This window comes from Schistocerca serialis, chromosome 5 (genome assembly GCF_023864345.2).
Source record: "Schistocerca serialis cubense isolate TAMUIC-IGC-003099 chromosome 5, iqSchSeri2.2, whole genome shotgun sequence".
In the NCBI taxonomy this organism is placed as follows: Eukaryota; Metazoa; Arthropoda; class Insecta; order Orthoptera; family Acrididae; genus Schistocerca; species Schistocerca serialis.
In genome coordinates, this window is record NC_064642.1 from 493,502,581 (window position 1) to 493,521,537 (window position 18,957).

Genomic DNA, 18,957 nt, shown 5'->3' on the forward strand with positions numbered 1-18,957 from the left:
CGCTTAAATGGCCAACCATATATACCAAATTCATTACTGTACTAAAAGTATGGAAAATCTTGTTACTTTTGGGAACTATGGCCAAGCAACTCTTGAGCCAGCTACAAGATGAACACATCTGCTAGCATGTGCTAATTGCTCCAGCGAAATCCAGATTGGAATAGTGTGTGTCCAGCCTATACAGAAGTAAACAAATTAAAAGAAATGAAGCTTATGTAATGTGTGTTGTGTGCTAATGCAAATAAATTGTATTAAAGTTGTGCAGGTTCAATCATTTGTTATCTCATTTGCACCGGTTGTGAAATAGTCCATAGTTAATTAGCCTGAAAAGGTTCGAAAACTATTTCAAAATGTGACTGACTGATTGCATTTTAAATGAACATTATGACATTAATATATTGTATACTGATGAATCCAAACAGGTTGACACACACGGCTGTTCCAGATTTTTCCCTGACCACGTCATATGAATTATCGGATTGTTCGTGTGGAACTTCAACAAGTGATTATGTCTATTTAACATGACTTTAAATAGGTGTAGCACCCTGAGATGTGAATACCCATCAGTTTTTGGTGCTTGTCGAGTACTGATTACATTTTGACTAAGGGAGTATGAATTGAAGAAAAGTAGCTTCTTTGTGTGACTCAGTTTCACTCCAATGACATTGACGTAAAATGTAAACATGGTGTTTCAGTTGCAGTACTCCACTGTTTAAGCCCTGTTTTGCACCATATCAGTATTTTGTCATTATACAAAGAAAATATTATTTCTAATTTCTAACATTGCATTGCTTGATCATGTTTCTATCCTAAGGGATTCGCAGGGAAGTAAGCTGCTTAAAATTACTCATGGGTTTGGTCGTTGCTTAGTAAAAGCTTGATGCTAAATGTACAGTAGTTCGAAAGTATGTTACTCCTTTTATTAGACAAGCATTGGTAAGAAAAACTTTAATGAAATGTCTAGGCTTCAGTCAGTTCCGATAAGTACACTTGTAAGTTCTGGCATGATAATGTAACACGTGGGAGACATTAAAATTTTTTCCACTTTGTATTGCAGTAGCCATTGCTGACTGTCTTAAGTGTTACCTGAGTTTTTTCAGTGTTATACGTGTAGTTTATTCATCATTCACCAAATTTATCTTTCAGAGTGGAGGATCTCCACAGTCGTCACGACTTAGTTCACCTGCAGCAGACTCCCCTATTAATTCTCGACATTCATCCACTCTTTTGCCGCATGAGGCAAGTGAAAATGGTGAAATTGACTACAAAAAGGTAATAAATTATTTAAACTTTGAAATTTAAGAAAAGAGTAGTTTCAGATGTTAAAAGATATCAGTACATTGAAATCTAATTATAAAGTAGGTTGTTCCCATTCCTATTAGATTGTAATGGAACTACGGATGAAACTACTTGAACTCGTCAAACGATTAATAAATAAAGCTATACACTGCAAAATGGAAATTAAAGTGTTTAAAATACATTTTGTAGCTACTACTACATATCCCTTTCATATTATAAACTTGTTGGCTGTGGTTTGAAATGGAAAATGTTGTGTGTTTATAGCTCTATGAAGCCTTGCTGTTGGAGAATGAAAGGATAAAAGAGAAATTACAGAAGACTGAGGAGGCTTTGAATGAAGCCAGGGTGCAAATTTCAAGCAGTTCTATACCTGTAAGTAAATGTCATTATAAAATAGTTTATTTTGGGGATTACTTTGTTTCAGTGTGTTTCTTTCTTAGTCACTGCTTTTATTTTCCATCATTTGCAGCCACCAAAGAATTCACTATCGGAGATGGAGAAACGTGAAAGGAGAGCAATGGAAAGGAAACTCTCAGAAATGGAAGAAGAACTGAAAGTACGTATAGGTCCTAATGCCCTCTTCATACCTGTTATATTACAAATTGCATACTTTTTAAATTATTGTCCCTCATTTTACCATGTTAAGGTTATTGTATTTTACGTTCCTGTTAGTGTATGATTGAAAGGATCACTACAAAACTACATCATAAAATAAGTGGAGAAAATACTTAATGTAACAGCAGGAATTAAAACAAATATTATTTTACACCCTCTTCTGTTCCATTGTGAACTATAATGAATATTGAAAGAAGAACAGCGATGTATAACCAACCCTTCAGAAATAAGAGCTATTTATTAACTAAACACCACTTTAATATAGGAACAAGGAAGAAATTTGAAATTAGACACATTTATTTGGAAAATTTTAAGTTATGCTAATAAAGGGTTAGCTCTTGGAACCAAGGAAAGAAAAATTAGAGTGGTTAATTTTGTATAGAAAGAGAAAAAAACTAAGTTAATTGGGCACCTAACTCAAATTTCCATAAAAATATCCTAGAAGGAAGAATCTGGGGATAAAATGAAATAGGTCCAGAACTTATGTATTACCCCCAACCCCACCCCGGGGGCTCACGGTTCTTTCGTGAGTTCATGCATGGCGCACACAGGGCCCCCAAGCTATTGCAGCTCATTCTTCATTCTGTAGCTGCATTTCCTTCTCCTGCCCCTTCCCTTCCTATCCCCGCTCCTTCCCCATTGCCACTTCCTTCCCCTCTCTTGGTGTTCTGACTTATGTCAATCTGGCTATTCCCCTGGTTTCCTGCATGGGTTGCAACTTTGTTCCTTTTGCCTGTTTCTTCACCCGTTCGGCATTTCGGTCCCCACTTGAGGTTTGACCTCCACTTCAAAGTTTCCTGTTTTTAGTGTGAGCCATGAACTCACGATGTGGATTCCTCTCCCCTCGCCCTTCCCCACTGTAGCCCCTTCCACCACGTTAGGTCACCAGCACATGTAGCCAGTCTGTGTGGTGGGCCTGTTATGTACCCATTTGGTTGAGCCCCCTGACAACACAGAGATCTGAGCTGTTCTCTCCCCATGTATGCCAAAGAGTGGTTGCTTGTCATTGTATCTCCCGGCAATGGCTGCCGTGCAGACAGCCCTTGCTGTGGCTGGTTGGAGTGGGTGGTGTCAGGGTGGATGCTTGGTGCATGAAGTGTGTCAAGCTGCAAAAATCTGACCGTTCTCACATGGCCGTCTTTTCGAATGGTGAGGGATCCTTAAATGCTGCCTCTTATGACCTGGCATCCTTCCCTTCCCTGACACCCCATGGGAGAAGGGTCAGGTTCACCGTTGTGGGCTGAAACCCTTTCGCCATTACCTCTTCCGTACTAGGATGGATGGGGACACTTTCACTGCACAAAGCTATTGTTTTTCATCAAAAATATCAAGGGCAAGGTTGGTGAAGTGGAGTCTGTTAGTAAGATGCGGTCAGGCTCCCTTTTGATCAAAGCTTCTGCCACCTAATCCGCAGCTCTTCATGCCTGTGATTGTCTTGGCAACATGCCAGTGTCTATCACTCCTCACCCATCTCTGAATATGGTCTAGGGCACCATTTTTCATGGGACCTCATCCTGCAAACTGATTATGAACTTTGGGCTAATCTGGAGCAGCGTGATGTTCATTTTGTTCTACGTGTGCAGAAGGGTCACAAAGACAACCGCACTGCTACTGTCACCTTCATTCTGACTTTTTAGGGGGATACCCTCCCAGAGAAGGTCAAGTTTACATGCTACAGATTTGATGTGAAGCCGTACATCCTTTCACCTATGTGGTGCTTTCGGTGCTTGCGTTTTGGGCATACGTCTTCCCCGCTGTATGGCGGACCTTTTGTGTGTTGACTGTGGCCACCCAGTCCATGAAAGAAACCGTTGTGTTCTGCCACGTGTGTCTGTCAACTGTGCTGACTGCTACTGCCCTCACTCGCCAGATTGCTCGGCTTACAAGAGAGAAAGAAGATACGAGAATACAAGTCCTTGGATCGCCTGTCATACACGGAGGCTTGCCAAAAGTATGAGTGACTCCATCTGGTGTCACTATCTTCAACTTATGCCTCTGTTACTTCCTCACCACCTCCTCCTCCTCCCCCCTCATCCGTACCCCAGCCCCGCCCCACTCTCCCCTCCGCCTCCCCTGCAGTTCCCACGACCTCCCCTCCCCGGCCGAAGAAGTGCCCCCCTTCTTCGGCATCTGCCGGTGATCGGGCTCCCTCCCAGGAACCCTCTACCCAGCGTCTCTCAGGCCAGAAGACATTCACCACCACTTGGCCACAATGCGCACCATCTGTGCACCTGCTGTCTCTCGGTCCCTGATCTTGCAGACGCCTGTACTACCCCTTTGTCCTGCCCTCCTCCACTTCAGAAAGAGAAGGAAGAACATATATCCCACGACAAGGCGCCCTGGAGGTGCCAACTCCCCTCTCGCAACATGAGTCGGGCATCTTATTTATGTATGTCACCCCATCCTTGTCGGTGACAACTACTGACAAAGTGACCTGACCACCTCCTCGGCTCTTTCGTGCCTGTCTTAGACTCGCACCACACGATCAGTCAGTGGAACTGCAATGGATACTTTCGTCACCTACCGGAAATGCATCGTCTTGTCTCCTCTTATTCTGCATTCTGTCTTGCTCTCCGAGAAACGCATTTCTATGATAACCACTCTCCAACTTTCCTCGGTTATTGGGCATTCTGTCGCAATCGTGCTGGCCGTGGGATAGCATCTGGTGGGGTCTGCACTTTGGTTCACTCCGATGTCCTTAGTGACTGGATCCCCCTACGTACTCCCTTGGAAGTGACAGTGATTAGAGTACAAATGACTCCGGCAATCACACTTTGCAATGTCTACCTCCCTCCATGTTGGCAACTTACTTATGTTGCCCTATCTATCTTGATCCAGCAACTCCCACCCCCTTTCTCCTCCTTGGGGATTTCAGTGCCCACCATCCACTGTGGGGGGAGTGTCACTTCAACGGGTCAGGGTTCTTAATCGACCAACTTATTACTGACTTCGATTTGTCTCTCCTCAACAATGTTTCCCCTACCCACTTCAGTGTTGCTCATGACACCTTCTCTGCTATCGATCTCACGATCTCCTCCCCTGCCCTCGTTGGTTCCCTAGATTGGTCATCCCATGATGACCTTTGCGACAGTGACCATTTTCCAGTGACGCTATCGTGCCCCTGCTGCCACCAGGCGGACAGGCCCCCACATTGAGCATTCCGCAGGGCCAATTGGCCTTTATACATGTCTGCTCTCCGCTTTGACGCCTCCCTGTCGAATTCCATTGGTGTACTCATGCAAGGCATCTCTGCCTCTATTCTTGATGCTGCTGGCACTGCTGTCCCTCTATTCACAGTGCCCCGTCATCGGCTGGTACTGTGGTGGACTAAGGATGTCGCAGTCACTGTCCAGGACCGCCTATGGGCACTGCAGTGATTTAAGCCACACCCCTCCCAGACCAACCACCTCACTTTTAAGCGTCTCTGAGCTAAGGCTCATTACTTTATTAAGCGGAGTAGAAAGGAATGCTGGGAGCGCTATGTTTCCTTCCTGGGGATGTATGCCTCTTTATCACAGTTTTGGTCAAAGCTCCGTAGTATTCTGGGCCACCAGCAACAGTCAACTGTCCAGGGTCTGAACCTTAAAGGCGCTCTGTGCACTGATCCATTGGTTCTCGCAGAACAGCTTGCGACACACTTTGTAATGGCATTGTCGTCCGCTTCCTACCCTCCTACCTTTCTCCAGCAGAAACACGAGTTCAACAGACCCCCCTCCGTTTCATCCCGCACCACGTTGAGCCCTGTAATGCACCTTTCACTGAATGGGAATTGGTGCAGGCTCTTAGCTCGTCACAGGGCACAGCCACAGGGCCAGATTCCATTCATAACCAGATGATTCAACACTTAGACGTTCCCCAGAGGTAACAGCTCCTCAGGTTCTTCAGTCATATCTGGCTCACGGGTGTTTTTCTGTCACAATGGCGAGACAGTATAGTTATCCCTGTCCTTAAGCCCAGGAAAAACCCAACGTCTCTAGACAGCAAGCACCCCATTAGCCTTACAAATATGCTTCGTAAACTGCTCGAATGGATGGTCAACTCCAGATTATGTTGGGTACTCGAATCTCTGGGCCTTTCGTCATTGTATCAGTGTGGCTTCCGGGCAGGGCGATCTCCAGTTGACCATTTACTCCAATTGGAATCAGCTATCTGTCTGGCTTTTGCTCACCACTGGCACCTTGTCGCAGATTTCTTTGACCTACATAAGGCTTATGACATGGCTTGGCGCCACCACATTTTAGTTACCCTCCATGACTGGGGCTTCCGTGATCCCCTTCAGATTTGTATCAACAAGTTATCATCTTATCGTCTCTTCTTGGTTCTACGTGGCACTTCACTCAACACTCCTCAGATTCAGGAGAATGGTATCCCACAGGGTTCTGTGCTAAGTGTCACACTCTTCCTCATTGCCATTAATGGGTTTTTGACCTCTGTTTGGCCTCTGGTTACCTCGGTATTGTACATTGACAGATTTTTGCATCTGGTGCAGCTCCCACTTGGTGCGTCTGCTGAGCGCCAGCTCCAAGGCACCATCCGACGGGCCTCTGTGTGGGCCATTGTCCATGGCTTCCAGTTTCCCCCCTCCAAACTGTGAGTTAAGCGTTTTTGTCGTCAACCCACAGTGCACCCTGACTCAGAACTTTATTTAGGCAACCAGCCCCTCGATGTTGTAGGACAGTCCCATTTCTTGGGCCTTATTTTTGATAACAGGCTGACATGGCTGCCCCACATTTGCCACCTAAAGACTGCATGCATGTGGAAGCTTAATGCTCTCTGCCTCCTAGCTCACACGTCGTGGGGTGCAGACTGTTCCACTCTTCTCCATCTTTACCATGCTCTGGTCGTGTCCAGACTCGATTATGGTCTTCAGGTTTATGGCTCAGCCTCTCCTTCCACTTTGAAATTCCTTGACCCTGTCCATCGTTGTGGGGTGCGTCTGGCTATTGGTGCCTTTCGCACTAGTCCTGTTGATAGTCTCCTTACAGAAGCCGGGATTCCCCCTCCACACATCCAATGGAGCAAACTCCTTGTTTCTTATGCAGTTGCCATTCGCCAATTCCCTGACCATCCTGTGTACCCTCTGCTCTTCGCCAATGAGGGATGTCTCCCTCCTAATACCTGCCCCATGGGTGGGATTGCCGGTTGGCATGCGTCTCACTACCCTCTGCTGGGATCTCCATCTGCACTCCCTGGACTGCACCCCTTGTCTTTCCTCTCATAACACCCCTGATAGTACCTATACCGCAGATTAGGACTGATCTCTACCAGGGTCCTAAGCTCTCTGTTGCTCCTATGGTTTACCGGTGGCTTGTATGTGCCAACCTTGCAGAGTTCCAGGGTGCCACCATCGTTTACACTGATGTTTCTAATACTACCGATAAGGTGGGATACACTTTCACATCTCCTACTGACTTCGAGCATCATTTGTTGCCAGGATCATGTAGTGTATCTACAGCAAAGCTTCTAGCCATTTACAGGGCCCTCCTCCTTGATTCTCAGACCTCCCTCCATAATATTTTAATTTGTTCCAATTCCATGAGTTACCTTCAGGCTATCAATGCTACTCTCGCCACTCCTTGGTCCCTGCCATCCATGACCTTTTCTCTGCCCTTGAGCGTGCCGCCTGGTTCAGTCGTCTTTTTCTGGGTCCCAAGTTGTGGGAATCACAGGGAATGAATTCGCTGACCGTTTGGCTAGAGAAGTGAATACTTACGCCATTTCCATTCACAATTCCAGCTGCGGATATGTGGATCCACGTCAAATCTCTGTTTGCCCAACAGTGGAATCCCATCTGTAGCGCTACTGCTCATTGTAATAAACTCCACACAATCAAGGAGTCTACTGCAGTTTTGGGCCACTTCTTCCGCCCCTCTCAGAAAGAGTCCACTGTTTTATGCCGTTTACGCATTGACCATACCCGACTCACCCATTGTTTCCTCCTACATAATGACTCACCCTCACAAAGTGGTTGTGGTGCCAGACTGATGATATCTCACATATTGGTGGCATGTCCTCTTCTTTCGACCTTTTGTGCTAAGTATAGTCTTCTTACTTCCTTAAATTTAATATTAGCAAATGATCCACGAATGGTAGACCTGGTCCTTGGTTTCCTTCGTGAAAGTTGTTTTTATTTCCAGATATAAGGTTTTCTTTAGCCTTGGAGCAGGGGCGGGTTGGTTGTGGTTGGGACTCCTTTTGCAGTCTTCACAGTCTGTGACCCCATGACTGCTCCCCCTTTTTTTCCAGTTTTCGATTTATTCTCACCTTTCATGCTTTTTCTGTGTGTGTCTGATGTTCATTCTTTTATAATTTGTCTCCTGTGACGGAATCTGTTAACTTTTAGCAGACCCTCTTTCTTATGTAACCCACTTTAGAATCGCGAGACTGATGACCTTGCCGTTTGGTCCCACACTCTCTCAATTAATCAATCAGCTGTATTACAAAGTGCTAAATAGTTGACTGAACTACAACCAAATTGTAAAGATGGCATGGAACAGAGAAGGATGCCTGTGTCAACAAGGCTTTCTCTTTAGTGCGTGGTGGTGGTGGTGGTGGTGGTTGTTTTGGTTGTTCTTAGTGTGGGTGGTTGCCACCTTCTCGTTTTATTTGTCCCACGTAATCAACATCTTTTCATATGTAATGAGGGAATTTACAGTTATGAAAACCCTTTGTTAGGTTGCAACTATGTTTCATAATGTCATTGCTTTGGCCCCCTTTTATGCATTTTTAACATAACTAAGGATATTCAGTTGTTGTTATCTATAAGACTAGAAAATGCTAGGACTTCAAAAGAGGAAATGTGAATAGTTTTTTATTCTTTTATGTCTGCATGAGAATAACTGTGATGAAATAAGTGTTGATTTTCAGAAATATGTTTAATTTATTGAATTAATATACCGTACACAGGTGCACTAGAACTACACATTATTTTTTATTATGAACAGCCTTGTGCAGCATTTCTAATACATTTCAGAACTTTGGATGCCAAACTGATCTATTGCGCTACAGCAGTGAGTAACAGATTTGGTGAAATTACCACTCCGTCTCACATCATTTTCAGCCATCCACGGATCATACCTCATATTGTGTTGCATATATATAATTGATTTTAAATGATCAATGTAAATATGCCTAGTTTATTGTTTTCAAATGGCTACATGTATGCCTCTTCATATTGTTTCCTAATTACCTAAGAAGTAAGGCATGTATAATACAATGAATAATTTGTATTCAAACAAGCAAATATTGTCTGAGAGGTAATAGCAAATAACAACTTAAATAATTAAAATTGAAAAAAAATTGTTTCAATTAGAATATTGTTGATGCAACACCATTTAGCTTTGCTTGAATCAGTGCCAGAATACATGAGATTTGAAATTATTTCAGGTCAGTGTTGTTGAAGTTGATCATTGCTTTCTGTTTTCGCACATTCATTTATTCTATTGGAGTGAAATTTCAAAAATATGGGACAGAGGTCTCTGTGGTAAGAAATAAAACCGTAGTTATTTGCAGGCTATGTTTGACAAGTGATGTGGATTGATTAACCCAAAAAGAGATATCAACAAGCTTATTTGGATTTAAATAAATTAACATGGACAAATCTGAACATAGTGAAATTCAGTTTACAGTGATAAAAGTTTTCACATCTCTAACTAAGCTTTTATATAGACTGCTGCCATAAATGAAAGTTACTTACAGACCCCCCAGGGGGTCCACAACTCTTTTGTGGACACGTGTGTAGCGAACACGGGACCCCGAGCTAATGCGGCCCTCCTTCCTTTCCGGGCTGCATACCTTCCCTTTCCGCATCCTTCCCCCCCCCCCCCCCCCCATCCTCCCCCCCCCCCCCCACACCTCTGACTCTTTCCTTCCCTTTCTCCCCCTCTGGGAGTATGGTTTGTGCCTACGTCCGGAGACGGACGCTCGAAACTGTTACAAATTCCTTGCTTTCTACACTTGCAAGTCTTTTTCCTTCCTCTGTCCTTCTCTTTTCCTTCCCTCTTCTCTTTGTCCTTTTTTCCGCTGCGGCGTTTGAGACCCCCCTCTTCTTTCCTTTCCCTTTCTCTTTTTTCCTCCCTGTGCGTGTCTGAAGGCCGACCCACGCATTTCCATGTGTAGCCGGTGACGGGGTAACGCGTAATTCCCCGCCCCGGGTAGACAGGTAGGACACGTACGTACCCCCTGGTAATGGCCAGGCCCAGGGAGGGGTGATTACCCGAGCTGATACCTTCTGAAAGTGCCGATTGGTCCCTCCGTCCGTTGTCGGGAGGTGTGACCTGAGTTGTGAACAATCACCTAAGGCGGGAGTGCCCTCAGAGAGGGCCCCCACAAGGGAGGAGCGCGCCATCGGAGACGCCGGTAATCATGGGGGATTCTTCCGCAATGGTTTCCTCACCTTCCACTATGTCTGCTCACAAGCGTAAGTTCACTGAGTCTCAGCCACAGACAGTTCTTCCATCGTTGCCACAGTTCCTTGTTGTTTCTCGGTCTGACGAAGGTCACGACTTCTCCACAGTCAACCCTCTCATTATTCAGAAAGGTGTCGATGCAATTGCAGGTCCTGTAAAGTCTTGTTCCAGATTACGGAATGGCACCCTGTTGTTAGAAACAGTCAGTGTCCTCCAGGCACAAAAATTGCTGCGTACTTCACTGCTCCACACCTTCCCTGTCCGGGTTGAAGCGCACCGCACTTTAAATTCCTCGCGTGGAGTTGTTTATACACGCTCCCTCGATGGATTGTCTGACGAAGAAATTCACCACTACCTGTCTGACCAGGGCGTAACGGCTGTTCATAGGGTTATGAAAAGGGTTGACATGAACATCATTCCAACCCGCACTGTCTTCTTGACATTTGACAAAGTTCAACTCCCATCGAAAATCAAAGCAGACTATGAGATAATTTCCGTTCGCCCTTACGTCCCAAACCCTACGCGTTGCTATTGGTGTCAGCGGTTCAATCACACCAGCCAGTCCTGTTCCAATTGTGTTACGTGTGGCAAGGATGCCCATGAGGGTGCTTGTCCACCTCCATCCCCTCGCTGCATTAACTGTATAGGTGACCACGCTGCTTCCTCTCGAGATTGCCCCGTTTTTAAGGACGAAAAGCTCATCCAGGAAATCAGAGTGAAGGAAAAGGTGTCGACCTTTGCTGCTCGAAAATTATTCGCCAGTCGACAGCCCACCGTGCCTCAGACAGGAAAATACAGCACTGTCCTTGCTTCTCCTCAGCCAACAAAGGAGGCAGCCACGCAGACTTGCGACCTCACCTTTAGTGCCACGGTCGTCAGATCGGCCAGCGCAAAGATCGCCCGTTCAAGCTCACCACTTTCGCCTGCCCACTCTATGGCTCACCCTTCATCGGGTTCTGCTAAATCTCGAGCCCAAAAGTCAGAAGCCGAGTCTTCAAAAAAAGAGCATTCTCGTGAAGAGTTTTTACGTACTGCAACTTCACAACCATCGGTTCCTCAATCGTCTAAACATACCTCCAAGAAGGCTACGAAGAAACACAGTTCCTCTCCTTCTCCGCCAAGGCGTGTCCCATCTACAGCACCACCTAGCGGAAATCGCCCTCGGCCGTCTTCTGTGTCGCCGAGGGGCACTGCTGGGGGCCGATCAACCGGCCGATCGCTGTTGGCAGGAGCTGCTCCTGAACAACCTATGGATCAGGATCTTCTGCCTTCGGCATGAATGCCATTCCATGCTGTCGGTCGCAAGCTCTGAGCAGTCGTTGAGTTGACAGCGACCTTGGTCACATTCCCCCATTTTCTGTTCACCCTATATCCATTATCCACTGGAATATCCGCGGCCTTCGAGCCAATCGGGATGAATTGTCGATCCTCTTACGATCCTACTCGCCGGTCATCTTCTGTCTTCAGGAAACAAAGCTGCGTCCTCATGACCGCTTTGTTCTCCCCCATTTTCAGTCCGTCCGATTTGATCTCCCCTCTGTTGAAGGCACTCCAGCCCATGGAGGACTCATTCTTCTCCATGATACTCTCCATTATCACCCAATCCACTTAAACACTTCCTTCCAAGCTGTCGCCGTCTGTCTTTCCCTTTCTGCATACGCGTTCTCTCTTTGTAATGTATACATTCCATCGTCCACACCAATGGCACGAGCTGATCTCCTTCATCTTCTTGGTCAGCTTCCACCCCCCTATTTGCTGGTTGGGGACTTCAATGCCCACCACCCGCTTTGGGGATCTCCACATACTTGTCCACGTGGCTCACTATTGCTAGACGTCTTCCACCGAGCGGATCTAGTTTGCCTCAACACTGGGGTCTCCCATGTCTGCCTCCACGACAAATTTATCTCATTTGGACCTTGCGGTCGACATACTTGTCCACGTGGCTCACTATTGCTAGACGTCTTCCACCAAGCGGATCTAGTTTGCCTCAACACTGGGGTCTCCCATGTCTGCCTCCACGACAAATTTATCTCATTTGGACCTCGCGGTCGGCACTGTTCCGCTAGCTCGGCGCTTCGAATGGTTCGCCCTTGATGATACACACTCAAGTGACCACTTTCCATGCGTCCTTAGACCTCAGCCTCAACTGCCATATATGCGCCCGCGACGCTGGAAGTTTGCCCAAGCCGATTGGACACTTTTTTCGTCTCTAGCGACATTCGATGACCGTCACTTTCCCAGCGTCGACGATGAGGTCAAACACATTACCGACGTTATTCTTACAGCTGCGGAATGTTCAATACCACGCACCTCCGAATTGCCCTGGCGCCCCCCAGTTCCTTAGTGGAACGAGGCATGCCGTGACGCAATACGTGAGCGGCGACGTGCTATTCGCGTTTTCCGCCACCATCCTACTTTGGCCAACTGTATCCGCTATAAGCAGTTCCGTGCACGATGCCGTCGTGTCATCCGCGATAGCAAGAAGGCAAGCTGGAAATTCTTTATTAGCTCATTTAACACCTTCGCTCCCTCCTCAGAAGTTTGGAGTCGGCTTCGACGGTTCTCAGGCGCGCCTAGTTTCTCCCCGGTCTCTGGGCTCACTGTCGCGCATGTTAAACGTGCAGCGGAAGTGCGACATCTTGCTTTCTCCTCTCAAAATCGCGAAAGCTACAATACTGTTTTCTCCATGCGGGAACTACAACATGCACTCTCTTCTTCTCGCTCCTCCGCCCCAGGACCGGATGGTATCCACGTCCAAATGTTGCTGCATTTATCAACCCATATTCTGCGTTACCTCCTTCGCCTTTATAATTGAATTTGGGCCAACAGTACCTTTCCCAGACGATGGCGGGAAGCTATCGTCGTTCCTGTTCCGAAACCTGGAAAGGACAAACGTCTCCCCTCTAGCTATCGCCCCATTTCTCTCACGAGTAGTGTATGTAAGGTTTTGGAGCGTATGGTGAATTACCGTTTAGCTTGGTGGCTGGAATCCCGCAGTCTTTTAACACCTGCCCAATGCGGATTCCGAAAGCATCGTTCTGCAGTTGACCATCTTGTTGCTCTCTCCACTTATATCATGAACAATTTTCTCCGGAAACGCCAAACAGTAGCAATATTTTTTGATCTGGAGAGAGCATACAATACCTGTTGGAGGACAGGCATCCTCCGCACACTGTTCTCTTGGGGCTTTCGAGGTCGGCTGCTCCTTTTTCTTCACGAATTTATGGCAGAGCGCACATTTAGGGTGCGGGTGAACACTACTCTCTCCCGTACTTTCTCCCAAGAAAAGGGGGTACCCCAGGGCTCCGTGCTGAGTGTTGTACTGTTTGCCATTGCCATAAATCCAATTATGGATTGTCTCCTTCCTGATGTCTCGGGCTCCCTCTTTGTGTACGATTTTGCGATCTACTGCAGCTCTCAACGGACCAGCCTTCTTGAACGACATCTTAAAGGATGTCTCGATCGCCTCCACACTTGGAGCATCGAAACCGGCATCCGTTTTTCTCCCAGTAAGACCGTTTGTGTTAATTTTTGGCGACGTAAGGAGTTTCTTCCGCCCTCTTTACATCTAGGTCCTGTCAACCTTCCGTTTTCAGACGTCGCTAAATTCTTGGGTCTTATGTTTGACAGAAAACTGTGCTGGTCCTCCCATGTTTCCTATCTTTCGGCTCGCTGTCTGCGATCCTTCAACACCCTCCGTGTCCTGAATGGTACCTCCTGGGGAGCGGACCGAGTGGTCCTATCGCGCCTTAGTGCACTCGAAATTGGACTATGGAAGCATAGTCTACTCCTCTGCTAGGCTGTCTATTCTTCGGCGTCTCGACTCTATCCACCACCGTGGATTACGTTTAGTGTCTGGAGCTTTTTACGCCAGCCCTGTGGAAAACCTTTATGCTGAGACTGCTGAACCTCCGCTGTCCAATTGGCGAGCAGTCCTTCTGAGTCGTTATGCTAGCCATCTGTCTTCTATGCCTGCTAATCCAGCCCATGACATTTTTTTCGACGCCTCCTTTGATGTAGGATATGCAGGCCGCCCCTCCTCCCTACTACCACCGGGAGTCCGCTTCCGTCACCTGCTCCATTCTCTTTCCTTCCGCTTTCCTAAAACCTTCTTGACAACTTGGGGTACAGCACCGCCTTGGCTCCGTCCCCGGATCTGCCTGCTCCGTGAGCTTTGTCGATTTCCCAAGGAAGGTACCCCTTCACTTGTTTATCGTCGGGCATTTGCTGCTCTATGTGCACAAATGACGGAAGCCACATTTATTTACACCGACGGCTCGAAAACATCGTTAGGTGTAGGGAGTGCCTATATTGTTGGCGACACCCCAAATCACTTTCGGCTTCCCGACCAGTGTGCGGTTTATACTGCGGAGCTTTACGCTGTTCTCCAGGCTGTCCACTACATCCGCCGCCATCAGCGGATACAGTACGTTATCTGCTCAGATTTTCTCAGCTCTCTCCTCAGTCTCCAAGCTCTTTACCCTGTGCACCCTCTGGTCCACCGGATTCAGGACTGTCGGCGCTTGCTCCACCTGGGGGTGTCTCGGTGGCGTTCGTCTGGCTCCCAGGACACGTTGGTATCTGTGGAAATGAGGCGGCCGATATTGCAGCCAAGGCTGCAGTCTCTCTTCTTCAGCCAGCTATTCGATCGATTCCCTTCGCCGATCTACGGAGTGTTTTATGTCGTCGTGTTTTTCATTTATGGCACGCACATTGGTCGACATTTCCCCTTAATAAATTGTGGGACGTGAAAGCTCTTCCTTGTGCTTGGACCTCTTCCTCCCGAACGCGTCGTCGGGAGGAGGTAACTAGACTCCGGATAGGGCACTGTCTTTTTAGCCATCGACATCTTTTAAGCGGCGATCCTCCCCCACTCTGTCCCCACTGCTCTCAGCTGTGGACGGTAAGACACCTTTTAATTGAGTGCCCCTATTTTAATCCGTTACACTCCCGTCTACAGCTATCGCCTGATATATCGTCGATTTTAGCAGATGACACGCACTCAGCCGATCGCGTTCTCGAGTTTATTAGTGCCAGTGAGATGACGTCAGTCATTTGAAGCTCTTTTTGGTGACAACCAACCCCTTTCTGTAGTGGATTTTTAAGCTTTCCTTCTGCTTTTCGTTTCTCCAATTTTATGACTTTCGTTCCCATTGCTGCTGGTTTCGTTTTTCGGTTTTTTACTGTTTCCTAAGTCACGGACCGGGCGCTAATGACCATAGCAGTTTTGCGCCCCAAAAAAAAAACCACACACACACACACACACACACACACACACACACACACACACACACACACACACAGAGAGAGAGAGAGAGAGAGAGAGAGAGAGAGAGAGAGAGAGAGAATGGAGATGGGTTGATACTCTCATGGTAAAATACTAGAGTTTCTGTCTTAGGAACAATACATAAAAGTTCACAAGGTTTGCCCAAAAGCATGTTTTAGGCCAAGGTTGTTCTTGAACAAAGTTACGACTAGATTATTTGTATACACATACAAACATTCTGTTGGGACCAGTACCAAGTTGCTTTTGTGAGTTAGCATCCAGTCATGTAGTTAATAGGAAGAGAAGAAATGGAATGAGTTCCTTCAGTTGTAATAACTGTGAGACACACTTCCATATCTCAGTTTCAGGAGGTTTTGAAGCTGAAAAGTCCTCCCCCTCCCCTCCATTTCTCACCAGTAATACCTCACCCCTAACTATAACCCATATTAGTTGTCAGTTAAACATCGAAGGCAAGGGAGAGTAATATCATAGCTGTAGGTGACAGTGTAAAGGTGACATCCCATTTTAAATCAAAATTGTTTTTATATTCAATGCCTGTACCTGAATATCTTTCAGTGTTACACCTTTAATTTAATGACGAGTTACTGCTGCCATCCACACTGTTTTGTCGAAATTTTCCCTGTTTTGCATGCACATATGTGGAGTTATTTACAGAAAATATTAATTAGGGTTGCTCTTTAAGGCATATTATTTTATTCTTTAAGTTAAAGGAACTTTCCTTTGAGAGGCTGGCATATAGGGACGCGTGCCGCAATGATCACTCACTCAGTTGTGCAGGTAATGGTTGGGGTGTGAATAAATCTTTAGAGAGTGCGAATGAGTTAAACTCGTCACCAACTGCAGGCCCTTTATATCTCCACACTATAAATGCCGATAGGAACTGTGTCACAAAATTTAATCCTGATATTTATTCACATCTTCAATCTTGATATAATGTTTGAATAATCAAGATATAAATCCCCTTGCTCAAGTTTACACACACCTAACTTCTACCTGAATCAATATGGAGTCATCAGTATTTCATTCCTTCATAAGATAATGGTTAACGGACATAAAACTGGCAGCAGAGAGAACAATACGCAATGGGTATGAAAGATCACTACTGCACAAAGGATAGAACTCTGGTGAACAGAAAACTTTTCCCTCGTAACCCTGCATGATATAGTATATCTTTATAGACATCTGTTGGTGATCTGTAAAATGTGCTTCCACATAGAATTTCTGTCTCTTTCTACAAACATGTCTGCAGTTTTAGGTTTCATACTTACTTGTATGTGTTAGTGACTTATCTTGGTAAGTAGATTTAGCTTATAGACACTTTTCAAATAAAATAAGGAAACACTGATGTTTATAAAATTTCATTGAAACTTTTGTATATCACTTTATTAAGCCATTTCCCACCCCCACCCCCCCTCTCCCTTTTTTCTTTTTATGTTCTTTACCATTTTTAATTGGTTGTGGCAGCAGCATGGTTTTTTTTATATTATTATGCAAAGTTTTGTATAGTTTCTTCTGTCCCTGAACTGTGGGTGCTTAGCTTCTAGTCAAATCTTCCCCCAGTTTAGTTACGCATAACTCAGTTACATAACTACAAACTTTTAATTTCTGTTTCTCTATGTTATACTTTTTCTTGGCTGCACAAATTTTACACACAGTATTTTTTTTTAACCATTTTTTTTGTGCCACAGACCATGCGAGATCAAAAATTTTGATTTTTGTGTTTTATGCTATAGAGGCCCAAACACATTTTTGAGAAAACCTTCCATTTTGTCCATATTATAACAGTCTGTATGCCATAGGCTACATATTTTTAACATGAAAGACAGAAATATTTTCATTACCCACAATGTGTATAGTGATAAAAACCATTCATATCCCCAACACCATAAGCGTAAAGGGTAATTGATTTCTGGATGTGTTTCACATTTCTACTTTTTCAGCAATTACAAAAGCTCAAAGCTGAAAACGAAAGATTGAAAGCAGAAAACCGGGCTTTGACTCGGGTGGTGTCGAAACTCACCAATTCTGCCAATGCTACAAAATAGGTAACAAGGAATACTTAACAGTGACATTATTGCGTATTCAACTCAGCTGTGCGCATGTGCTGTGTTGTTCATCCGCTCGTTAGATTTTTTAAGGCCCTGTGTGATTAACAAATGCCACTGCAGGTAGAAAGAAGTGTTTGTAATTCCTTGTGTTGCATTACAGTGGTTCTCAAAGTAAATGGTGTGGCCATGTACATGATGTTTCACATAATACCTATTTAATACTGATTAGTAAAATATGAAGGGTATATTCATAACTCTCCCTTCTCTGTTTATTTTATTAGATTTCATCTAATTTAGGTGAGAAGCTGAAACACAACTTAATAACTGCAGCTGGAAGGTAATCCCAGGAGTAGGCACAAATAAGTGCCAAAAAATTAAATGGAATAAACTATTCGGACGCTTGAACACTGTTCTGGAGCAGTGAGTTCAAGTGATAACAGAAAAGGCTCTGATGGCTCAACAACTTTATCATGTTGTTTAGTTTGTGGAACATCGGTCTAGTTCATTCATATCCCACACTTTCACAAGTCATTTTTTAAAACGGATTAACACAAAAGTTGCTTTACTGTATCTGCTTGACATTAATTTCTGTAGACTCTGTGCAGATTTTGTATGGACAGTTTAATTTGATGTCTGTCTTTTTTTTCTCTTGCTTATAGACTTAAATGTTTTAACATCAGTGTCCTGTTGCTGAATATTTGTCTGAAAAGTAAAGTTTTGAATTTATTTGCAACTTTAATTATATTGTAGATATGTGTTTGGAATATAAAAATTTTTGTGTGTAGTATAAATAAGGTACCGCTGTAACAAATCCATAGACAAGACAGTATCTGAACTGTTGGTGTCCTAATTACAAATATAATACCGTATACTATGGTGGATCAATAAGTACCTCAGCAGAGTTTAGTTAGTTAGTTTTTTATAATAGGAGCTTATTAAGTAACTCAAAACAAGTTGCAAAGAAAAAAGCTACATTTATTAGCCGTTATTAAGGGGAAATAAAGTGTATAATCTCCTCATTTACTTAACTTATTTCTCTCTGATGGATGAAGCATCAATATCATGGCCTTCTCACAAAGAAATGAAACAACTTTGCAGGCATTTTTAATGGCTTGCAACATTTTTAATAGTCACTTGTTTAACGAAGTTCATCAACAAAACATCTTGAACGACAGATGTGGTTATTACCATTGTTTGCTTTATGGGAGAATCATTGTATTTCAGCTCTGAAGATGGCTTCTCTAATTTCTATGTAGTGGTACACCCGGACTCAGTGTTGACCTTTTGGACATAATAGATT

The 18,957-nt window shown here is 44.9% G+C and overlaps 1 protein-coding gene across 6 annotated transcripts in view; it reads left to right on the plus strand.

Annotated features, from left to right (window-relative positions):
* The window catches only part of LOC126481672 (protein phosphatase 1 regulatory subunit 12A), a 374,220-nt gene that overhangs the window by 346,407 nt on the left and 8,856 nt on the right, over window positions 1-18,957 (plus strand). For 5 of the 6 annotated variants that reach the window (XM_050105600.1, XM_050105605.1, XM_050105603.1 and 2 more), the window contains 4 exons: window positions 1,147-1,272; window positions 1,564-1,671; window positions 1,769-1,855; window positions 17,550-17,654. In XM_050105600.1, the coding sequence (XP_049961557.1) occupies window positions 1,147-1,272; window positions 1,564-1,671; window positions 1,769-1,855; window positions 17,550-17,654 (426 nt within the window). The remainder of the gene's footprint in view (window positions 1-1,146; window positions 1,273-1,563; window positions 1,672-1,768; window positions 1,856-17,549; window positions 17,655-18,957) is intronic. The other variant, XM_050105601.1, reaches the window with a different exon arrangement.